The 25,493-nt window shown below is 44.3% G+C and overlaps 1 protein-coding gene across 13 annotated transcripts in view; it reads right to left on the bottom strand.

Annotated features, from left to right (window-relative positions):
• The window catches only part of TSPAN4 (tetraspanin 4), a 448,984-nt gene that overhangs the window by 47,587 nt on the left and 375,904 nt on the right, over positions 1 to 25,493 (bottom strand). For all 13 annotated transcript variants that reach the window (XR_010884057.1, XM_067295983.1, XM_067295981.1 and 10 more), the window contains 2 exons: positions 22,542 to 22,733; positions 4,948 to 5,022 (listed from right to left, as the gene is read on the bottom strand). Coding sequence is in view for 12 of the 13 variants with exons in the window: in XM_067295983.1 (XP_067152084.1) it covers positions 4,948 to 5,022; positions 22,542 to 22,733 (267 nt within the window). In the remaining variant the exon portion in view is untranslated. The remainder of the gene's footprint in view (positions 1 to 4,947; positions 5,023 to 22,541; positions 22,734 to 25,493) is intronic.

Below are 25,493 nucleotides of genomic sequence, written 5' to 3'. Positions count from 1 at the left end.
TTATACCGCTCACTTAGTTAACATTATTTTGCATTAGAGAAATAAAATGCTTGACCGGGACTAGTGCAGCACCCTCGTGGAGCAATAACTGCAGGGAGTTGCAATCCAGGAGATAATCTATAGATTCCTCCACATCAGCCCAAAATGTTACCTCTGGTTATAGTGGTTACTTTCCAGACTTTTAGCTATGTTAGCACTTATGCAAAAGCCTAATTTCAGAATGCTGCCAAGAGAGGGATGGTAGCTACATGGTGGGAACTGTTCAGTGTGTGGAGAGCTCTTTTAAATGCAAAACAAATGGAGCTCTAACAGAGAAATGAAGTGTGGGAGACCACGCAGGCTGCTCAGAAGCCACTTCACGCACATATCAGAATTTGCACCCTCCGAAGCATGTTACATTAATGCAGCACAGCCAGGCAGAAGAACCACTAAGGGTTAAAGACGGCCTTGCTCCCCAAGAGCCTTCCCCACACTGACCGGTGCAGGGATTTCCCACACCGACACTGTTCCGAAATTGTCCCAGCCTTGCATCGCAGCAGCAACAGCTATGCTCGCTGGGGCACGAGCAGACGACGAGGACCCAAATTTCCACCATCACTCACAAGTTTCAACACTGAGAAGATGTACGCCAGCGTCAGGGTGTAGGCTAAGCCAAATCCTGATGATAAACACTGGTAGAAAAGGCAGGACATCTGTCTGAAGAACGGCGCAGTGCCCATCTGCCCAGCCAGTTTTGTAGGACTTTCCCACCACAGCTTGGGCAGCTGGGATGATCTTTAGCCCTTTACTTCAGCCTCCGCTTCTCCACTTTCGAAAAATCTGCAACGGAGCCTCTGCAGCAGGCTGGGACTGAGCGTGCCGTGTGGTGAAAGCCCTCAGCCTGATTACGAGCCCCTTCCTCAGCCTGGCGAGCAGCTCAGCAGAGCTAACTCGTTTCTGTGAGCTGCTCATCGGGGTACAAGAGCTCCAGTTTGGCCCCGCTGCCTTTGAAGCCAGATGTGAAAGAGGCCGAGACTGAGCTAGGTTTGAAATCATACCCAACACATTCTGGCCTGGTGCCTACAATCTGTACGGGACCGGGCAAAATAGCAATAAGGAATGACAATCTTTTGTTAAGTGCTTTGAGAAACAAAGCAAGAAATGCATCATCTGCAGACCATATTTCTATCAAATACCAATCAAAAGTATAGATGAACTTGTTAAGATTTACCGGGACACAGAGAAAATCAGAGCTTTTTCACACATCTCATGAAAAACCAGAGCTAGCCATTATTTTTCAAACCTCGTCTGTGGGCCATTTTCAACACAGCTAGCCGAGCATGGAATTTAGGCTGTAATTTTCACAGGGACCCCAAGGGAGCTAATTGCCTAATCTTTACTGAAAATTCTGGTCTTAACTTGGAATTGCCAATGGCAGTAACTGCTCCCATAATCAAATATCATAGTCAGTGATCCTTTGGTGCTTTTGTTCCTTAAACTGGCTTGCACTATTCGGCTTGACATTTCAAAAAGGAAAAGAAAAAAAAGAAAAAAAAGCACATTCTGGTTTAGTTATGTTCTTCCATTTCTGGGCATTAAATAGCAGCACCATAGCTCTGCCTATAAATCAGAAAAAATGCAGACATCTGAACAAACAAACCTACTGAAAAAATAATGTATTACAGCTGCAAAAAAGTAAATATGGACCTTTTTTTTTTCTGTGCCTCCAGGAGAACCATCACAGTAAAAATAAATACAGATGCTAAAACCAGAGGGATTGTGCAAGTTAGAACTGGTACAAGACTATGCATTTTATTAGCATAATTTACATTCTAACAGGGTCCAATCTAGTGTTGAGAAGTATTAGGAGTACTGAGCACTCAAAAATCTGAGCCTCTCTCAGCACAGCGGCCTGCTGCTTTCTTTTTGTCACAATAAAAATTAAAGTTAACCCTATCAGTACTCCATGGATCTCTTAAAAATACATATAGACCCTCAGATGCTGCTCTGAATCAATAGAATCAAAATAATGCATATTAAAGAGCAAAGAACAAATTCAGGCCATGGGTAGGTGGCCCTTCACAGGACTCTAACCTACATCTCTGGCACTTGGACTGCTTCAAAGAGGGCATAAATTTAGTAGTAAATTTAGCCTGTGCCAAAACCCTGTGAATGACTATAAAGATTTTCTGTCTTGATTCTTTTTAACAATTAACACCCTGCTAAAGCAAGCGTCCCAGCAACGGACGCAGAGAGACTGCTCCTCACGGCTCAGGACCCAACGCAGCGTGTCCATGCGCCTCTCAGCTTCTGCCTCTCCACCTCGAGAGGGTCACAGCGCTGCCCTGTTTCCACGGGAAGCAGAGATGGATTCCGCCTAAGGCCTTCTGCTTGACAAAGTAGATGTATACAAAAACTGCGGGGGAATCCATTATTTTTCAACCTCTTCTAAAGCCAGAAATGGAAAATAATGATTAGCCCCCATTTTACCGTGGGAAGAAGTTTACATGCACATATGCTCCTAATCATAATTAACCAAAGGCCACCCAGTACTCAAAAAACTTGCTGATCTCCAAATGTATATATGACACAGGAGTTTGCAAAGTCTTAAGCTGCAGAGTCCTTTTTGCTTTTGATGAAGGCATGCAAGGCTAATGCTACTCTCCTCTGATGTGTAGGTGTTAGCGTACATTGTTTCTTCACTGATATTCCAAGGAATTGCCTTAATTAAATTACTGTGGTGGTTAGACCCAGACTTGTCTGGGTTAGCTACGTCCCCAGTGCCAGTAGGTAGGACAATACTGTTCTTCAGATCAGAAAAGCTGGGACACAAATTCTGTCTCACATGCTGTAAGTACTAGTTTTAGGCTGCTGCTGTTTTATTTAATCTGTAATAAATTGGGGTAAAGGCAGGACTGCAAGCGTAACGTGGACACAAGCCACTGATCTCCTCACTGTAAGACCATGGATTGAAAGTCATGCAGGAACACCGAGGCTCACGTTTCATCATCTGCCATACACGGACCACAGCAATTCCTGAACCCAGTAAACCTACATTTCAACCAAGGTCTGTATTTTACAATGAGTTTTGATCTTACAGACAGCTGTAGAGAGGCTCCTGCGTCAAACTCCATTAGATTACTCAGATGAAGGTTAAATTTCTGAACATCCTTATTAATAACATAGCTAAAAATTTCTGCAAATCAACAAGCTTAAGGAAAGAGGGAATCCTTCCTGACATTTGTTAACTATTTTTACCTCTGAAGAATAAGGACCAATGCTTTTTTTGATGCATTCGTCAGCATAACAGCCCTGATTGCTTTATGGATATAAATACTTCATCTCTTGTCTTTCCCCCACACCCACACGTTTATCGACCTACCAGTCTCAACAACCACCAACAGCAGGGAAGTCTACGAGATGGCAATGTAGAGCGTAAAAAGTACTACTACTCTTTTAAACACGCGCCTTTGAATTTTCAAGTATTTATTCTGTGTCCGTGACTGCACTATCTCATTCATTGTTTTAGACACTGCTATCATTTCGCCTAAGATCTCTTAAGCAGAGGGTCTCTTTCCTTTCCCAAACTGAATCGAGCTAGTCGCCATAATCCCTCTTCATGTGTGTTTCCTCCTGCCTTTCTAGTGCTTCCCATCGCTTCTGTTACCCTTTGCTGAAAGGAAGCAACCAAAACTCAATACTGAATTCACAAGGAAGATAGTCTATCAATTTAAACAATGACAAGATAATATTTTCTGATTACCTTCCTAAATATATACCAAGTGTTGTATTTGGTTTCTGGAGCCCCATTGCATATTAAGCAGACGCCTTTATGAAGCTGTCATCTATGACGTGGAGATCTTTCTCCCAAGGGGTTAAGAGTAAATCAGAATCCAATAACACAAACGTGTAATTTTAAATTGCCCCTTCTACTTTAATTACCTTGCGAGTTCGTTCTGAGCTCCCGCTCAGCACGGGTCTGGTAACCTCGTTCTCTTCAGGCCTTCAGAAGCGCCCTTGACAATCACTCACACTGTTCATTAACTGAACACTTTAGAGTCTTTCTAAAAAATAAGGTTGCCACTTTATTATTTGCTCCTCATCCAGGCTATTGCTAAAATACTGAGTAAAACCCGGTCTACCACTAAGCCTCAGTGGGTTTTGCTATAAATGTCTTTCCACTCTGTATTTATTGGACATGTAGATGATGACTTAATTCCTGGCATAATTGCACCACTTGCCCTGTAGTTCTCAAATTCTCTTAGACACCAGTTGTAAGAGACATTGTTAGAAGACTTAGGACTGAATAGACAGATTATGCACAGTTGTGGTCTTGGTTTTGGGTTTATTCACATAAAAATTTTCTAGAATAATTCTTTAACGAGAGGGATAACTCAGACAGGCAATCTTGCCCTTACAACAGAAATAACAGTTAAGCACAGGAACAAAGGTGAAATGTAAGTCAAATTTGAAACCACAAACAAAAGCTGTGTTTATTACACTTCTATACACTTACCTGGGGTTTTCACTGCAATTTAAGTGCACATGTGCTGCAAGGAGCAACTTTGCAAGATAATGACTCGTGCGCCTTTCCCTTTATACCCAACTCATGACACCTCCTTTGTCACGACATTGACATGGCTCCTAAATTGTATTTATAACAAATCCGATTCACGTCTGATGGCGTCTCTGTCTAGGTACTCCAGGTGAGGCTTGCGGGTTTTGTTTTGCTTTGTTTTTAAACGGCATATGCTCTGTGACCTTGAGCTGTGCACAGGAGGGAGCGCGAGAGCCCGGTCCTGCGGGGCTGCTTGTGCATTCGCAGAGCCTCCTTCCGAGGGGGCGTCTCAAGGCAGGCAGGCAGGCGCCTGACGCGCATACCAAGCCCAGGGCTTCATGATTTATTTACAGGGGAAAGGGGCATAAAAATTTGCTGAGAGGAAAAGAAAAGCGAAGAATCTGACTTACCTTGTCAGTGTAGACGAAGAAAAGGATCACAACGGTGAGCTCCAACAGAAATATAATTAACAGCATGATAAAAAACTGTCAAGAGAAGAAGGGGCAGGGGAAAAAACAAAACCAAGAAACATCAAAATCTATTTGAGCTTATGCAGGATGCGCAATAGCTACGTTCAGCAGATCATGCAGAAAGGGGAGGTACAACGCAAGAGCGGGCACGCGACACGCAGCAGCCTGGGCACCCCACCGCATCCAGGCACACGGGTGGCTCATTTCTGTCTCTGACTTCAGCAGAAGAGCGTAAAACCCTGCAAAGATCCGTCCCCTCCTAAGGCCGGGGCTCTACTGGACAGCAGTGCTTGAGGACTCCTCCCAAGCAAGGTTTTCTTTATTTTTGTATCAGACTTCTACAATTACCTGTCACTGAAATGCATAGCTTAGACTTCCCGTTGCTAGAAGAGATTTACTGCTCTATAAACCACGAAGTCAACGCTCCTTTTCGAGGGAGATCCTGGGGGAAGTCAAAGGCACACCCAACAGCCCGTATACTAAGTTAGCTTTAAAAGCCATTTAAGGTAGGTAAACAAATTAGTCCTGGGGACCAAATGAAAGGGACTGATTTGCCCTAAAACCAAAAGTTGGTCTGTAGCCTTTTCTCCTCTCAAGCCAAGGAGCTACCTAAAGCCCAACAGTCAAAAGCTCTAAGGAGCAGGAAAGCTACTTTTTACACAGGGATTTCAGGATTCTCAAAAGCCCTCAGCTCTGATTGACGTTAGCAGCAACAACCGTAGGCAACGCTGAACACTTCTGAAAAAATCACATCCTCTGCATTTTGTTAAGATAGGGCGAAAATGAGGCCACTTGAAATCTGGAGTGGCTGCAGGGCATCGGCAGCTTTGTAGAGCCGCAGAGGTCAGGGAGGAAGGCAGCTATAATTAGCCTGTCCTTACCTATCTCTCAAAACACACGCAGGCCAGCTGCCGACGCCACGCGGGGCTGCGGCAGAGTCGACACAGGGGCTGCACGGACTTTAGAGCAAGCCCTGTCTGTGCGCTGCACCGATGGAGGTCTGCAAAGAGGGGCGAAGGGGAGAGAGTAATTTTGGAAACTTTCTTGGCTCCAGCCAAGGCCCTGCTCCCTACAGCAAAAACTCCATACGCTTGGCAGCCTGCAAGGCCGGAGTGCTGAGCAACGCCGCCTTCGCTGGAACACCATTCCCCAAGGAAAAACAGCTACTGTTTAGCTTCAGCCACAAGCCTGCAAACCTGTACAGGTTTAACAGCTAGAAAGCCTTATCAGAGCTCCTTTGCTGCCTGACAAGTCAAAAGAAAACCTTTGAGCCTCTGGGTTTGTGCGACAGAGCTCAGGGCAAAAGACTGAGAAAGGGAAAATATTATTTTCCACTAGGACAATTGCACCATCTGCAGAACTCATTGCATTTGGCTGCAGGAGACTTAAATTAAAGTTTATTTTCAACTCTTCATCACTAGTATCTTCACGCTTGCCTGACACTAATACTGGATCGTATTCCTGCCCAGGTTTGAACGCCGAGCTCGCTCATGCTGGTGATCCAAGCCGATTCCCAGGTCATGACCATCCAGCACTGGCCTTTCACATCACTTTGCAAACCACCCTTGGTGCAGCTAGCTTATAAGGGGATTTTGGACAGCTGCATAGTCTTAACTGCAACAGGGCAAAGTAAATCTCTGTTTGCAAAGATGCATGGACCCTTTGCCCTATTTCATTTAGCTGTGGGGTCCTTTTTTGCTCATCCTCAAAGCACGGGTTATCCAAAAGGCAAACATGAACATTATCGTCTCCCTGTAGAATTCACTGGCATAGCCTGGATTAAGTTAGGCAACTTCCAAAATAAAGTAAGGACTCGCGCCCTTTAGCGACAGTGATTGCACTTCCTGTCACAGCACCCCTATGTCATTAGTTTATAATTTTGCCAAACCTTAATTGTTTAGGCTTATATATTTCAAGTTTATTTCTGTCTAAAGGATAAAAGCCTTTGAAAAAGGTTCAGAAAACGCAGTTCAATTATTTCTAAGAATGAAGCGGGGCAAAGTATATTATTTTGTCCATATTAGATCTCTGGCAACTTGATTTCAAATTCTCTCCCACCCCAGTGCCTGGAGCAGGGACCTGAAACAAGGCGTAGCTCCGTATTGGGCGCACGTACTTTGTCCTTTCCACAAAAATCCACTCATAGCTGGATAAGCCACTAACCTGCAAAAAGCTACATCTCATGCATCCTGCAGGGATGAGAGGGCTTAGTGGCTAAAGTCTTCAAAGACTCCGACCACGGAGAGCACACGCAAATCCTTCCCATAGCTCAGCGTGGGACTGGGCAACTCCAAAACCACCCTCCGAGCACCCCCCTTCCTCTCGCAGCTCCCACGCCTGCCCGCGAGGCCTCTCCCCCGTCCTCTCGGGGCTGACGGCCTCCAGGCCTGCAACTGCGAGGATGGCCGGGAAGCAGAGTAAAATTAGGAAGCCCATTTCTCCTGTGCTCTCGAGAAAATTTTTTCTTCCTTCTTCCCACTCGCTGGTGTCCAGACTATGGTAGCATTTCTGGGCTTTTTCAGTTTGTTCTAGAGAAACAGGTCAACCACTCAAAATTTAGGAAGCCTCAGAAAAAAAGCCTTCTTAGGAGTGGTAATGTACCACGTCAAAATCTTTCATTACACAGGATCAGGCATTTTTCCAGAGGTTCCCTCTCCCAGTCCCCACCCAGACCAGTCCTTCTCTAGAAGGCTGTGTACTAAAGCTACCATTTGCAGGACTCGTTTCATATACTGCAGATTTTGGAAGTCACGCAGTGGACCGAACTTAGCATACACTGTTCAGAAAGTCAAAATCTAGACAAGCATGATTATGTCTTTGCTCCATAGAAAAATATTTTCATTTTTAAATAAAACCTCTAGTTTTATGCCAATTTGCATTCATTGATTCATCGTTATCACAGACAACTGACATGCATTAGTAATCCCACTGCGCACGCAGTGCCCAGAGATGGGCACTGTATCTTTTATCACAAAGGCAAATTAGGTGAGGTCAAGCTCAAGGTGGAGGCTTAAAATTCACCTCTGGGTAAAAGCTACAGGTGCTTATACATCGGCACATTTAATATCTCCCTGTAAAGAAGAAGAACCCTTCCTGAACCCAAATGAACATGTCAGAAGGCAAAACCCAAGGCTTGAGATTGCCCTGGCTGCAAAGCACAGCCCGCACACTCCATCACGTCTTCTGAGCCATCAAGCTGACGTGTGCGCATGGACGCGTGCACAAGCTGCTCCTCTATTCCCACAGCACCTTCCAGCAAAAGTTCACTTGCAGTTCCATCCTCAGCATCATCCCAAAGGGCACGACGGCCAGTCGGGGGGCCGGAGCAGGCCTGACTAATCCCGTTCAAAGTTAAACGGGAGAAGCACAAGCCCGCTGGAGGCTCACAGCATCCGCAAAGCACCCAAGACCCCACTGCCCCTGCTGGAAACTCTCACAGCTCCTTATCAAATGAATTCTCTCACTATGGTGATAAATAAGGAGAAGAATAAAAATGAGTTTTGCTGTGGTTCACTGGGGCTGCAGGCTGCTGATATAACAAAGATTTATGCATGGAGAAACAACAATCCCAAAGCAAAGCATTCATGTAAAACCCCACAAAAAAGATTGTACAGAGAGATGCTTTCCCACAGTACTTGCCAAATGGTGGGACACAACTTAGGGGAGGTGCACTGGAGAGGCACCTGCTGCACAGCTCTCCATAAGTTAAAGCAGAAATAACCCCACAGGTGATCTGGTGAGAAGGAAGGTAGGGTGACACCTTTCTGTCTGTGCACCTCTGCCGATTTCCAACCCCAAGGAAAACTAAATTTCCCATTAAAGGACTAGAGAAGAGGAAATACGCAGTTGCGGTGAAGCCTACCTCAAAGCTAAGCATTGCTCTCCTGATGCTAGATAAATACATAACAGAAGAAAAGAGGTCCCAATTTGCAGCTCCATCCCCAGTGGAGCTGTACTTGGCTTTTGCCCCACTAGCTCCAGCTCCCATCACCCAGCACTAAGCAAAGCCTCTAAAGATCAGGAATCAGTTCCTGATTCTCCTACTACAGATATCATTTAAAGCCTGTCTCCAACACAACTCTCAAAGGCACAGAGCAACAAGTTTTAGGGCAGCCACCAAGTTAACTACATTTTCTCTTCTGCTCAGACGAGATTTTCCCATTTCCCCAGTGTTACAGATGCTGCCTCTCTTCATGATGACTGGGAATCACACAGTAATGTATGTGATGGGATCTTTTTGCTTCCCCACTGCCTTTCCTTCCCAAATCTTCTTAATATTTCTATTATGTTGCTCAAATGGCCCATCTCTCCATATCAGGAAGAGCTGATGATTGCACAGCCTCCCAAAGACAACAGTGACCAAACACAACGAAAACCAATCTGCTTGTCTTGTTAGTCTCCCAACACTGTGCTCTGAAACCAAACACGATGTAAGCGATGGTGAAATCGGGAATGCTGTGTTTAGACTGACACCCTAAGGTATTGCTTTTAGTTTGACGGGAGTCTCTATAGCACAGGGGGACAGTAGGATCTCAGGGTGCCAGGCCTTCTTCCTTAGGTGTCAGGAGACAGAAGTTTCTCTGCAAGTAGTAGTCAGATCCTCTCTGACAAAGAGGAGGAAAGTACTAAGACGACCCCAAAGCAGTAGTCTAGTCTATCTGGAATAGTCACACATTCACCAAGAGCTTTAAAATCATGGCTTAGCAAATACTTTGTTTAGCCCAAACAGCCTATAAGCTGGTATAACCTACCTAAGAAACTGGACAAATGCTCCAGCAGCCAGCACGTGCTGTGCTCCACTATCTAGTGCCAGCACTGTTAATTCGTTTGCAAGGGAGAGAGTTTTCTTCTTCTCTGACAACATGAGATTAGACACATGAGTATGGTAGGTTGCTCCTGTGAAACTGCTCCAGCAAGCTAAGTGGTGTTGGCCTGCAGCAGTTCCCAGGATGAAGGGGAAAAGAGATTTACAGGCAGTCTTTCCCCTTACACCAACTGCAAGTTTTATACAATCAAGGGTTTTGCCTTTTTAATAGGCTGGATTACCAAGTCCTCACTCATCAGCTTTAATTTCATTACTAAGTTTCACTTCCTAATTAATAAGCACCTCAGGTAGCAGAAATTACAGAGACTTCATATTGGGCTAAAATTTTTGGTCTTCCAACAACAGTTTAACAGCATAGCCTGGGAGGGATTTCACTTGTCTGCCAGGTCCTAAAGTGTATGTATGTAAGTTTGGTCTTCAAGAAGAGTCCTGTGCTGGCTGCTGAAAGGTGAATGTCTTGGCATCACTGAATAACACAGTTTGTAAATGATCTCTGGCTATCATCTGGTCCAATGCCTTGCTCAAAGCATGGTCAACTAGATAATGCTGCTCTGGGCCATGCCCAGTCAAGTTCTGGGTATCTCCAAGGATGGAGAATCTCTGGGCACCCTTTTCCAATATTTGACCACCTTCATGATAACAAAAATATTCCTTCAATCCACTGGAATTTCCCTTGTTGCAACTTGTGTCTGTTATCTCTCGCCCTGTCCCTGCGCACCTTTCAGAAAGGTCTGGCTCCATTTTCTCTATACTCTATCTTAAAGTAGTTGAAGACAGGAATAAATTCTCCTCCTGCCCTTCATTTTTTAAGGCAGAATAACCCCAGCTCCCTCAGCTTCTCCTTGCATATCATGTGCTTCAGCCCTATAACCATCCCAGTGGCTCTCCGCTGGACTCTTCCCAGTATGTCAGTGTAGATCTTGTACTGGGGAGCCCCAAACCGGGCACAGTATTCCAGGTGTCATCTCATCTAATTCTGGAAGCAGGTGTTATTCTTTCCCAGTTTCAAGGAAGGTAAGGGAACCTCGGTCTTGCTATGGCCCATAGCTACCCATTTATTACATTTATCTTTTTATTTTTAAATAAAACGATGGCACATATTAAAGCGCAGCCTCTCCATACATATGGAAGGTCTGTGCTGTTGTCATCAAAAGGAGAAGGTCCTTTATTTTTTAGTTAAAGGAAGATTATCAGATTGGGTTACAGTGCTTTGGGCCCAATCTTAAAAAAAAAAATTCTTTATTGGTTTTTAGATTATATTTTGATATGAATAGAAGTAGTATCAACAATTATATCACATGCTGCATGTAACCTTCTCTGCAGGGATAGCATCTTATCTTTAATACCAGAAGTGTAAACAGTATTTGAACTCTCCCTTTTTTTGAATAAATGCAGTCAAACCTTTACCTGCAAATTCAGAGAGCTCCATTAAGGCCAAAAGAACTTCAGAGACTTTACAACAGTCACACGTTAATAAGCTGCTCATAAATGAAGACCTTTCCTTGCATTTAACATGCTCTATAATTTTCCTGTTACTTTTCTCATAAATTATATTCTTTATACTGAAATAATATCTGTCAGCCCCATTGCAACTGCCACATTATTATGGTTGGGATTGTCAAAACCCGTGGTGGTCCCTACAGAAGTGTAGCATCCGCTGCCTAACCAAGCCAAAGCAGAGCACAGCTTAGACGCACAAAGCTGGGCACCTAAAGGGGTCCTGAATACCACAAACTACTGCCGCATTTATTGCAAGTTATACATGAAAAATCAAGCACCTATAAAAGGTCAAAAGCAATGCAAGAATCACACTGCCTTCTGCAGATGCTGGAGAACAACTGCCCCTAAATAGGGCTTTACATACCTACTTTTAGGCACCAACACTTGACAACATTGACTCTGGCTTTCTAAGCACCACATCAGAAAAATCATCCCCCAGCATTTTAGAAAGCTTTCCAGAATAGCTTTTTCATGACATACTTGTACATGACTTCCACAGAATGCAATCTGATGTGGGAGAGATTTTATCAGCACTCAAAAAAAAGAGGCTTTTTTCCACTTTTGAAAGCAAAAGTGTTTAATATACCACTAAGTCTCATAAGAAGTTTGATTTCACATAGTTCCCAGAAGGCATCTTGAGTTGATGTATTAATAGGGAGCAGGAACATTATGAAAGGCTCACTCAGTTCTTTAATTTTTCTTTGATTTTCTTTTCCAAGCAGCTGAGCAAGGAGGGAAGAACAGAAGGAAAAAGTGTGACGGGAATTGTACTTGCATCCTAGAAATGACTCCTCCTTCAGCTTGCAAAATTTGTACAGAAAAGCCAGGGCAAGGAACGGGAAATGACAGGACAGCGGCCAGACAGTAGCAGTAACCAGGACTACAGTCAAGAAAATCCCAGTGTATTGATCTCGGATATGAACTTTACAATGTGGGAGAAAGGGCAGCTTGTTCCCACCAGTTTCCTTCAGAGTGGATTCAACGTCTCACTTGCGAAGTTTTTGCTGCCATTCAGCTTAAAATCTCCTTTTGGCAGTTGCAAGCCATTGCTCCTTCCTGGCGCCCTGCGTAATTCCTTTCTGCTCGCAGTATTTAGGCTCTTCAAATATTTGCAGACTTATGTCCCACCTGAGCCCTCTCTCAGCCACGCTGCGCATATTTAGCTCGCTTAACATCTCCTTGGAAGTAAATCTCCTTAGCCTCCTGATCATTTTTGTGCAGCATAAAAATGATAAGTTTGCTCATAAACTGTAAAAAGGCAGTAATGTATACGAGCAAACTTATGAGCAGAAACTCCATTATGAAAACAGCATGTATCTAAATTTGGTTCATCAGCTATTATTCTCCGAAAGCCTTAATAGTTAATCCATCGCGGCTGTGACAAGGATTCGCATGCTCTGCGCCTGCTGGATATACAGTACAGCTCGGTTTATGTTTAGACTGTATTTTTTATGAATGTGCAGATACTCCTGCTGATCAATAAGGCTGAGAGAAACCTGCAGTAATTATTTCTGGGAAGATATAGAACATATGCAGTTTTAATATAGATTAATGGAGTTTCATTTTAGACTCACTATTGCTTTCAATTGGCATCATCCAGTCTTATTGCTCTAGTGAGCGTGAGCTGAGAGAGTGTAGATTCCCATACTATATATCACAGGCTTTTAATTGGTATTTTGTGGCATTTCCAGGCATTTTCCAACTTTGGCAAAAACTGACTCAAAAATCAATGAAGTATCATCAAATATCAGTCAGGTAGCAGTGTCCCAACACAACAGCAGGTTTGGTACAGGCCCATTTAACGGGGCCACAGAATATGATTGCTTAACATCAATATCTCACTGGCCTTCGACGCCCTCTGAGGGCTACCACGTCTCTTCGGCAAACATAACGCAGAGGGATGACGTGATCGGGTGTAAATCTTCATCCTACATAGTCAAGACAGAAACTCAGCCTACCTGTGAAGTAAAGGGCGGCTTAGCATGAACTAAAACATCAGACTGGCTCTTACAAGTCCCTACACCTCTCCATTAATAACACAGCAATTGCTCCGGACACAGCTCGTGGAAATGGCAAATAGAGCTATAAGGCTCTGGCCTGGGGTTAATCCGCTATTCTCCATCCGTAACAAAGACACACAAACTTAATTAGTCCCCAGTCAGTGTCACCTTTTAGGCAGACTTAACATTACCTATGTGTCTGCTAAGTGGTGCTTGCCCCCTGAACACCCCCTCCCAGGATATTTCTTGCCGGCTGGAGCTCCGGCATGAAGCGCGTCGGGACAGCTCAGTGCCATGGGAGCGGAGCAGCCGCCAAGCGGTGGCCCAGCACGCGGCCGAGCCGGCAGGGCTGACCTCCCACCGCGCTCACCCTGCACGTCTGGCTGTCGGGCAAAGCGGCCCCAGCCGCCCGGACACCATCGGGGCGAGCGGCCCTCAGGGCTGCTTAAAAAATGAACGGACAAGCCAGTAGGGCTTACCTAATTCTGCCTTTTGGCTGCTTATGTCCTCCTGTAGCAAACTGAGATGTCTGTAGCATCACAGAAGCTCTTCCTACCCCGTCCGTAGGCATCACAGAAGGATGCTAACTCGCACAAACTAGCCTCTGCTTCTCTAGCGCCAAAGCTAGATTTTTTTCCCCTGAGGTTTAGGTAATTCCAGTCCTTAAAGAAAAATGCCAATGCTGCCCTTTAATTTAAGAAGCAGTGTTAAGATGCCTAGAATAGCAAATAAATGATTGGAAGTATAAACATACATGCTGCTTTGCAAAGGCCGTGGATTACTATCCGAGGAGAGACTTTTATTGTTAGGAAAATAAATCCAACGCCACGCTCAAAGGCCATGCGGCTGTTCACGCTGGCGAGGAGCATACAGGTTATCCGTCATTCACTTTGGAAATGGGAGTGCTCGGTTGCCTACCACATCGTCCAGGCGACCCCGGCACAGAGCGTTTTAGAAGCAGACATTGTTCACACCCTGCTAACAACTACTAGTTAACAGATTACCCCAATTAATCAAGCAGGAGTTAGGAGCTCAGAAACACTGACAGTCATTCAGACGTAGGGGTTGAGCCTTCAACCGCTAGAAGTTAGTAGAGCTCCACTGACTCCTGTACGTGTTACGGTGTTTGACTGCCATAAAGCAGCATCGGAGCAAAACAAGAGAGAAACGTGGATATTCGAAGCATATCGGGCACTAATGGTATTGCATCAGTCTATATTAGAAAAATAAACACTACCCTGTGAGGTAAGCCCTTCCTGCATATCAAGCCTAGGCTTGAGTCTAAAAACAGGAGGGAGGCAGGTTTAGTCTTCCTTTCCTCCATTCCCAGGTTCTCCGAGTAGCCCGATACCAGGGATTAAGAAAAGCAGAGAGGAAGAAGAGGACTCAGCCCGGTCCCATCTGTTCACGAGCTCGCGTACCAGCCAAGCAGAGGTAGCTAAAACTGAAAGGCAACAGGAGCAGATTCTCACTAATAAAGGAGAGCTCGGTCCACAGTACTTGCTGTCGAGCGGGCAGCGAGTTCAGGCTTTCACGTGCAACTCAGTACTACACAGAGAAGGGTTACATCTGATATGCAACACCTCAGGCTGGGTGTGCGGTCACTGACCCGTCTGCGTCTCCTTCACCTTCCCGGTCTTTGCAGCGGCTGCCTGCTGGTTTGCATGCAGCCAGCATCTCCCCAATTTTGCCACTCAGACCGCTAAAAGACGCACGCTCATGTGCTAAGCTGGAACCAGAATCTACTGTTTGGTCTGGAGCATAAAATTACTGAGATGAAGTCATTCACGGGCTATTTCTTTCCCATTTAGCTGCTTGGAAATAAATTCCCTGTCATCAACAGAGTTTCAGCTGTCAGCTCTCTGACTGGATGCAGCGACACTCTCGAAAACAGTGGGTTTTTTATTCTCCTTTTCTTCTCACTCATTAACTTCTTCCTCATTTTCTTTATTGCTATTTCACTTACAGATGAGCTGGCTGAAGTCCAGAAAACTCTCAGCAGCCGAGTACAAAACGTCGGGGCACTCAATTTCCCCCTGGACTATTCCATAAATAGGAGCCTTTTGATGTCCGGATAAGTCATTCAGATACATATATTAATATCAGGTCTTTCCACAGCCAGTCCTGACCTAATATCATCACGGTTTCATTCTGATCTTATTCACACCATCACCTGTGCAGGACTCCTCACTTATTAACATGAGGTTCTCATTTAAATGAAGCCAAACACATAGATCTGTCTGTTAATGATTCTTTTCTTTCCCCTTCTCATAAGTCATTCTTGCAGCTTTTCTCCAAAATATTCAGGCTTATCCACAAATCAGGAGTCAGGGGAAACAGGATGGATCTAAGCCATCTTCTTACTTTTCTGATCCTTGATCTGATAGGACATACCCAGATTTGGTGCTACCCAAGACGACAGCTGCTTTGGTTCATCAGCATTTTGTCTAGTCCTAGCCCTTTCCGGTATATCCCTGTATGGACAAGAGGTGATGGAGAGCCACATATGTCAACTTAAGGCCATTTCAGGTTGTCACTACACGAGCAGACTCCTTTCTCTACCTCTTTTGATAAGCCTATTGGCCACTTAGCACATCCCAAACAGGAGCAGAAGAACATGTGCTTTGTACCAAATCCCGAGGGAAAAAAATGGCACGAAAGCAGATGATGAGATAAAGAATCGTCTATGAACCTTATCTCTTTTCAGGACATGGGTTATTATTTAAGACACAAGTGTCTTCAGACATGATGCCTACACACACATGCTCTGATGACCAAGCAGACATTTAAAGTTCTTCCATCATGGAGGGCCTGATACTGTTTTTTACCACTGACTAATTCCTGGACAAACAGCAAGTTCTTCCCCCCCCCCCCCCCCCCAAAAAAAAAAATTTTTCATTACACCTTGTTCATATGCTCTTTCTCACAGCTTCTCTGAATCCCTGCTTCACATTTAACTGAAGGTAACTTTGCAATTAGACTGATTAGCTTAACAGAGACAGCTTGCAGCAGAGCTCATGGTAACTGGCTAATTGTGCCAATTAGGCACTTTCAACAAGATAAAAACTGAGGGCTAACTTTGCTTTGGGATATTTATTCATCACTAAGATGCAATATATACAAAGAGAGAAATCAAAATTATTATTATTATTATTTTGAAAACACAGACTAAATACTTGTTAGGGGTCATTGTAGTACACAGTGACCAATGGGCAAAGGCACCGAGCTGGGATTCGGACAGTTTGGGTCGGCTTCATAGCTCTCCCACCATCTCCCAGTGCAACCTAAGCAAATCACTTCAGCTCCCCATCTGTCTAATGAGGATAATAACATTTTCCATTTGTCTTATCTATTTTGATGGTAAGCTCTACTGGGCAGGGACTGCCTCTTACAATGAATGAGCGCACAAGTGTCCTGTTCTCATGGGCTGCCTGCAGGGAACACTGTAATACAAACAATAAATAATATAATCCATCATGATTTAACACCCAGAGCTGGGATTTTTGACCTGGATTATCCATGGAATAATGGCCCTTTACAGTGCAAGCATACAAATATAGATCTCTGCTGAACATATATGAAAAACACAGATAGAATTCAGGCAGTCCAGCTCCTTAAGCACCCATCTTTGCGGTTAGCCTAAAGCACAATCTTTACGCAGTCACTTAAGGATCAGCCAGGCCAACATCTGAGCATGAAAGGGATGAAAGGACTTAAATCAAGCTTGATATTCTTTAGCATAGAGCAACGGCCCATGCTCATGCACATACATACGGTGGCTGCCTGCAGGGGATATCACTACTAGGATCGAATCGTCACAACTGGTTGCGCTAGAGTGGTACAAGCTGGTGCCTCATCTCCTGCAAGGAACTGCCTCAGTTGAAATGCATATGCATTGCAATGGGGTTAGACTAAACTAAACAGTCTTCGCTAAAATTCCCAGTCCACGTGAAGATGGTGGATATTGCTAATGTCTCTGATGGACCTTGAAACTATAAGACACATTTGCAAAAGGAAGCAAAGATGGATTCCTAATTTTGTTGCAAGATAACCTATAGAGGTTTGCAGTACAGTGAGGTGATCCTGTAGGGCATGATCAAATACCTACAGAAATCAATGGAAGTCAATAAACTAACTTTCTCAAGTCAGACTCAGCTTATTACCTCTGGCACCACTTCAGGGCAGTGACCCAACCCATCAGATTTAAGCTGCCATTTTCTAATTACAGGAGAGCTTGTAGGAAAGGCACTTCTGTTATACGATCCTCAGCAACCAGAATAGCAGAAATGTCAAAGGAATCTTACTGAAGTAAAAAAAGCATTGTTCGCCTGCTTCACCCATCAGCTTGCGTCTGCATTGAGATGTGAGATTATATACACCAGGCTGTATACTTATCTCAAGAAATGCTGGTTCCTCTGATTTCCTGAGGGAAATCTAATGATGGAAGAGTTTATCTTCCTTCATATTGTAGCTGGAGCAAATAAGGATCATTGTAAATATCCATTTTTTTGTTCAGTGAGCTCCTAAAATGACAGCAGGGCAATTCACCCCATCTGCACATTTCTGCAGAACACATAGGAGGGTTGAGGTTTACTTTAATTACTTTTTTCCATGCTCTGTTTTAGATTCTCATAGTATTCTGTTCCTCTAAGCAGAGAAAAAGCAATAAGCCTCTTTCCTAAGGGATTACTGAGGCACTGTCCTGGCTATACACTGCCACTGAATAAAGAATATCCGCCAGCTCCTTACTTAGTGGACACCAGCTAAGTCCATTCAAGTTAGTAAAACTGTGCACCTTTAGACCACCTGAATACCTTTTTTAGTGTTAATATGGATCATTCCTCACTATTACATCCAGCTATGCAAAAATCTCATTTACAAAAGCAAAGTTTACTTCTGCCTTTGACTTCTCCCTCTGTCCTCTCCTACTTAAGACACTTCACCTGTCCTCTTTCCATTTAACATGCCTAGCAAATGCCAGGGGCAAGAAAGTATTATCATTCATATCTAGCATCAGAGCAGCCTAACACCAAAGAGCTTATGGTTTTGCTCTGACAACCATAATATAAACATCAGTGTGGAGAACACAAAGGTTCAGGATCAGAGTCTCATCTGCTCCGCAACCTACTGTACGTAATACAAATAGACAGAAATGTCTCCTCGATCCTGCTCATTTCTCCTTCACTCCAGCAGACTCCTTAAGGAAATTTCATCCCTTATCACGCCGCAGACCAGCAGCACCATTCATAAGGCAACGTCACACAGACAGCTCTGCTATGTGCAACACCATGCACGCTTCGGCCCTGCCCACACAGCTGGGTCGTGCTGGTAGTTTTTCTTCCCCTGCTCCCTCCCTAATCCATCTTACGACCTCCGATACTGTCCTACACCTCTTGTACTTGCAGGATTTCCAACTTATTCCTCCAAACCACCCCTGCCAACTCTAGCAGCACTCAAACACCCTCCCAACTGCTACATCCTTTCCTCTTTCTTTTGCTGAACAGGATGCAGAACAGGAGGTGCTGGAGCTGTACTCAGTGCCGTTCCACTGGAAAATTGCCTTTCCGGTCCTTGCAGGTTTAAAGACTGCTGCCATCCTAGCAGTAGGACAGGGCGCACTACAGGAGATAACGGCAGCTGGAGCTCCAAATTGTTCTTGGATACATCAGGCATGTCCATATGGTCCCTACGTTTGCACTGTCATGAGAGTCTTAAAGGAGATCGAGGGCATAATTTCAGAGCAGGAGATGACAGGCATGCAGTACGGACAGAGCATCTGGAGACTCTGATGACAGGCACATCATCTTTATTGCTGTTTACGGTTATATTTAACATCCCTGACTTTCTCACACACCGCACCAAGCAGAGAACCAAGGGAACTAAATGAAACCTGCTACTCAGAGATACACAAACGTTCTACTGAGGGGAGCAACGTCTAATCTTGCATGCATAGGTGATACCATGAGTAACTACTACCACAGCACGGTAGCAGCCCTGGATGCTCCTCCAGCTTGGTTTATGCCACTCCCTTTTCTTTTTGTCCCTTCCAAGTCTCACTTCATCAGACTATATCATACAGACTACTTCTAAAACAAGGGACGTAACATCCTAGCTTTTACTTCTTTTCTTCATTTTAGCACTCAGTTAAGAGCTTTTCATTGTTTTAAGCCCATCACAGATCTATTCCAACTGCCTGCAGACCTTGTCCAGCTCCATCCTTCCCAGTTCCTCATGCTTGTTCAGTGCCGGCCTCCTTATTGGTCTAGTACTGGGGATGGCCAAGTATCAGAGGGCAAATTAGAGAATCAAATTATCCAGCGAGTAGTGCATCAAATACTACCAAAAACCTCCATTAGCCCACCCTAAACATACCTGTCTGGCCAAACCTCAGTTTCTCTGTCCCTGTACTATCACAGCTCCTATTTCCAAAAGGAGCCACAGGAAAGAAGGAAACCAAATCTCACTGAAATTAAATGGGAGAGGGGTACCTAAATCCTTTGAACTATTGTATGCTTTACTTGAGAAAAAGGAATCATGGTTTTAGGAAAAAGGAAGAGTTAGCATAACCAAGCATTGCATAAAAAAAATGGCAGCGACATCACAAATGGCAGGACAACCTACTCCACGACATGCTGGCGCATTTGCAGTAGTAACTTCCGGAGACAGAAATCATATGAATCCAGTTCAAAAAGCAGGCTTAGCTATTACCAGGAACAAAGCTAGATGTTAAGTGGTGGCCTGAGAGATACAGAAAGGAGTGTAAGGACTCAATCCTGCGATGACTGTTAAACACAGTGCGAGTCATAAACACACACAACGTTACCAATACTTGGTAGCTTTCTCCTGGACGGCATATCCTATCACATCCCAGTTGCAATGAAACGGTCCCCTTACAAAGCCGGAGAGGAGGGGCATGCTCAGAGATGTTTAACAAAAAAAAGCAGATTATTTAGGGGCAAGGGGCATGCGTTAATTTAGCTATCTACGATACCACTACAGAGATTCTATTCATTTTGGCAGAACACACTCTTGGGAACACCTGCGAAACAAAAAAAGGATGAGCTGATGCGGCAACCACATAAAGCAGAGCCTGTGATATTCAGCAAGTTCTTTCATTTGAGCATTTATTTTGCTATCTACATTACCTAGAAAAATGGGAGTGGGCCAAAGCCAAATGTTTCTGCCTTGAACTTCTAAGCACCATTTCAAACACAAGCCAAGGAGGACCAGCAATCTTGAGCCACACAAGAACACTCCAGATCTGGGTGAAGGAGGACTAAGAACAAACCTACATGATAAAGCTCTGCTCCCAGAAATGGAAGTTGCTACCACTATCCATTTCCCTCGCAAACAGACTGGAGATAGACTTGATAGAAGAACTCATAAAAGCCCCAAAATCTCATTGGTATTTAACTGAAGGGAAGTAAGAGCTAACGCATACTGAGAAAAGCTATTCTGGACTAAACAAAAAGCTTGAATTCAAAGTACACTAATGAAACTGTATTTCAACTCTCTATAGTTAGGCTTATTCAGAATTAAAGTAGTTGTAACCAGATCTAGTTTAATTCACATTTGAAATGAAGAACATCGAATAAAATGGAGGCCACACTGACTAGCTAGGGTACACAAGTGGAAGGACAGATGAACAGGGTTAAATGCTGGTACAAAATCAGAACAAGCTTCCCAATACAGAGAATTCCTAAAGTGGTGAGGGCCACACTGTTAGGGAAAGAAGTCAGAAACTCATCCTGTGCTGAGGACAAACTGCCCCATCTTGACCTGATCCTGACACATTAGAAGACAGAGGTCATTGCTGGTCATGTCTGAGCTAGGCCATTGATCAAAAAGCCCAAAACGGGTGATTAATTTTGCACATACAAGCTATACCACTAGACTCAGCACTCTGGGGGCTCCTGCTGCACTGGCACTGAATCTGTAATCCAGTAATACAAAGGTGGCCAGTTCCTTCCTCCAGAAAGTGGGTCTTTATATAAGGCTGTTAAAACTGCTCGAGACTTTCAGCCTCAGATTATGACTTCCACTGTCTGAAGGTAAACTTCCCTTCACAGAATTGCCTTATTTTCTAATTCATGTTGCTCATTTTAGTCCCAAAGCACCCATCTGCCAGAGAAATGTACTAGTCCTGACTTCTATTGGTTAAAAAACACCAGAAACAAACGATTACGGCAGAGGCCTGGAAAGAGTCCTCTATCTTTTTCAAGCTTGGATCTCACAGTCAAAGATTTTTACAGGGTGAATCTTCCTTGGGGGCTGTGTGCCTCATCTCACACTTAAGATCCCAGAGGAGCAAAACGAGTATTAGAAACAGGGCGAGCAACAGCCTTTTCAGCCTGAACTACAGCCTTATAACGTGACAGAGGAATTGCCAGCTCAAAGAACTAAACCCCAGCTTCACTTTATGCCAAGATTTGCTGAACCTCGTGAAATGCTGGACTTGAACAGCAAAGCAACTCACTTCCTGTTCTTCAGCCGAACAGGACACAAAATACACACTAACACCAACCACAAGCAGCACTCACTACTGCAAAGCCAGTCCAACTTTGAGCAGCATCAAATTACATTTTGATAAAATGCAGTGGATAAATGGCTCAAGCCTCAGTTAAATCATGGACAGCTGGCACCTTATTAATCTTTCATTTCACAGCAGTCTCCTTATGCTGCGACCTTTGCTTCCTGACATCTCAGTCTTTTGAGAGTTAATGATTGGCAAAACCAATGTTGCCAAGTCCAAATCACTTTATTTCCAGCTGAAGCCAAAATGAGCTTGTCTCTTCACAGTGTTTCATATCTGCACTGATCTTTCTGCCCAGGACTTCACACCATCAGTCCCACCAGAGTAGACATTTAGAGGAAATAGCTACTAAAGCTGAGTAAACAGCAAATGAAGGGTACATTGCAAAAGGTGTCTTCACGAATCTCTCCTTCTCTGAAGAGCTCAAGGAAAGCCATACAACCACCAACCCTTCCCTTCTGAAAGGTTTCATCCTCCAAGAACAAGTTAAAAGTATGATCAGGAATGATCTAGCAGCTCCTGAGAGCCATCAAAGACTGACTCAAACATGACTCACATCTCTTCCATGTCAAATAGGCAACTTCTGCTGAAATACAGAGCTCTGTAACATGCATTGGAATAGCACCAGCACCTTGAGACAACACGTACTGCAGAAGCATAGCAGCTTAATACTTACACTCAGCAGGAGGCACTTGTTTTCTTTGATGGCACCTATGCAGCCCACGAAGCCGATGATCATGACAAAAGTCCCCGTGACGATCAGTAGGTTGGCAGCCGACAGGGATGGGAAAGAAGAGGAGAGGGTAGCAAAGTTGCCTTGGGTAACAGCCAGCCAGATGCCTACTCCAAGGATTCCACAGCCTCCCAACTGGGAAAATAAAGAGAAACAAAGCAACTCAGTCATTGTATCCAAGCAACCCCAGATATTAATCACTATTGATTTTGCGGTGGTACAAAGGCTCTGCTGGGGCAAATCCAGCATAAGAGTTGATCCTTTCCCTACAGCACTAGGTAGAACAGACAACAGAGGAGGAAAAGAAACATTATTTTATCGTTTTACAGAGGGGGAACTCATGCACAGACCCACATAGTAAGATACTACACTCAAGAGAAAGATCCAAATTTCCCAAATTCAAGCCACAGTTTCAAATACCAGGTCTCTTCTTTGCTAGTGGAAAAGCACACACTGAATAAGGGAGAAATTCCCAATGATTCAGATCTCAAAGGCACTGAAAGAACCAGTGCCATGTTTAGGTACCTCAGAGAGCTGCCCAGAAGGGCTGAAGCAGTCTGGACCTCACGTTCTTCTGATCCCACTACTCCGTCTCCCATCCCTGGCACATGCCATACCCAACTCTTGCTAGAGAATCCCCTAGGAGGACACCCAGCACCTCCTCTTAGTTGGTTCCTGTCCAAGGTTAAGACTTCCTTGTCAGTGAGAGCTCATTTATAGTGTAGAGGGGCCAGAGAGGGAGGGAGGGAGATTCCTCCCCCCAACATTGCAAGAAAGAGTAGATGTTTACTCCTAATGTGGCCTACTGGTTTGATAATTCAGCCCTCAGAAGAGAACCTGGCTGGTTTAGGAAAGGTTTGAGAGGAGAACAGAAGTTCATGCTCCTCAGACGTGCAAGCAAGGAGAAGGGAACACTGCAGCGCAGCCACCACAAAACCAAAAACTTCACAATTGTTGCATACGCAAGGAACTTTTAAAAAATGCAAACATTTATCAGCCTGCTGCTTATAATTGAGAGAAAGCCTGCAGAATTGTAACAATCTGAGTAAAGCTGAGCAATTAAATAGAATTAAACCAAAGGGGATTTTGCATTATTACACAGTCACATGGCAGACTATCACTTAGGTTTCTTTTTTTCCTGCTCTCCCTTTAAAATAACCAATTTTTATTGAGTTTTATAATTGCCCTTTATTATCCAAATCAATTAAAGGCTAGGAAAGAAATTGTGTTCATAGAGTAGTAAGTCAGACATAGGAGCATATCAATTAAATGTCTGCATAAAGTGGATGAACATAAGGCAGCTCACAAACCAGAAAAGGGAAAAGACAGAGCTAATCCTGGGGCAAAGTTAATCCTCAGAAATGAAACACCAAAGAGAAACACAAAAGCAAAGGCAATTACTTAGTACTAATTGCTAAGGTTTCCTCTGCACAGGACTGAATTCCCCTTCAAAAAGGGACAAAAAAGAAGGCTGTGTCTCAAGGTGGGACTGGTCCCCAGTTACAAACCAGTCTATTTTGCTCAAAAGTAAGGAGTCAAGCTATACCTCGTTGTAATGTACCTCAGCTGCATCAGACTACATGGCTCCACTCAGAGAAAGCAGGCTCCAAGACCCTAGGACTCAAATTATCTTATTAAGGAGCCTGTTCATATACAGGCATCCTATATCTCCATCTTCACCCTCTCACAAAGTACCCTCCATAAGTACCAAAAAGAGACAGTCCAGGCCATGACCACATAACACTGGAAATACCTCCCCTCTACACACATTTACGGACCACAATCTTTAAAATGGTCTAAAATGACAGAAAAGTAACTAGAGGAGAGAAGGGGCAAGAATATCTAAAGAAATTAACCCACAGAAAATTGTTTAGTGTACCTGAGATGGTGTGAACAAAAGCAATCAACATGGGCCAAGGCAAAAAAGGTTGCATCTGAAAAGGGTATCAAATTCTGAAGGTCTGCTGGACTCCAGAGCAGCATCCAAGGAGAGGCGGCAGATACCAAAATTAAACCTGAACTGGTCAGACCACTGAAATACGCTCCAAGGAACAATGCCAGACTGGCTGAGGAAGGAGATGGAAAGCATTGCCATCTTTTTGCCTCCATAGATTGGTCCACATCCTGCCTCAGGATCAACCTCTGAGCCCCAGGTACAGCAAGGCCACAAAAATGGCCCAATTAGGCCTAATGAGCGCAGATGCCCAGGAGCAGCAGAGGCATCCATTTGCAATACAGTTAGCTATTATCTTCAATTCTGTGTTATGAAGCATTTCAATAGCTCCAGTAAAAGGGAGTTTGTTTCATCGCCTTTCAGGCACTAGGTGTTGCCACCCTGCTTTGACAGACATGCCCACCTACGAGGACTGTTTGTGCTCCGGGAGGCGAGTCTCACGGGGGAAAGGCAAGGCTCGCTTTGCCTGCTCCTCCATTGCCTACTCATTTCTTTATGACGTACAAAACATAATGCTTGAGATATCACTGCTCTTAGGATGTTGGACTCCACTCCCCGTCCCCCCACCAAAGTCATTCACGTCTGCAGAAACAGGGAATTCACTGGTGGTACAAAACATCACAAAACCAGACGACGGTTCTTGCAAAACACGGGGACTGTGGTTGTACCCATTTAGACCAGGGCTGCGTATTTCGGGTCAGTTTGTCAGCAGGAGTATCTCACCACGCTGTACACAGAGATACTCTAAAATACATCAAGCTCTCTCTCAGCTCGTTATCTTTCTGTTTTTGAAGAGCTAACGCGCACCTCTTCCTTAGGTTGATTAACCAAGACCTGAAACAGGCAAAGGGATCCTCCGAGCATTAAGCCAACTGGCGCAAACTAATGCATTGCACAAAGTGCTGCTTAGGAAACAACTGCAACTGAGGGCTGCTCCACCT

This window comes from Apteryx mantelli, chromosome 4, assembly GCF_036417845.1.
Source record: "Apteryx mantelli isolate bAptMan1 chromosome 4, bAptMan1.hap1, whole genome shotgun sequence".
Lineage (NCBI taxonomy): Eukaryota > Metazoa > Chordata > Aves > Apterygiformes > Apterygidae > Apteryx > Apteryx mantelli.
This window is presented reverse-complemented; position numbering and strand designations above follow the sequence as displayed.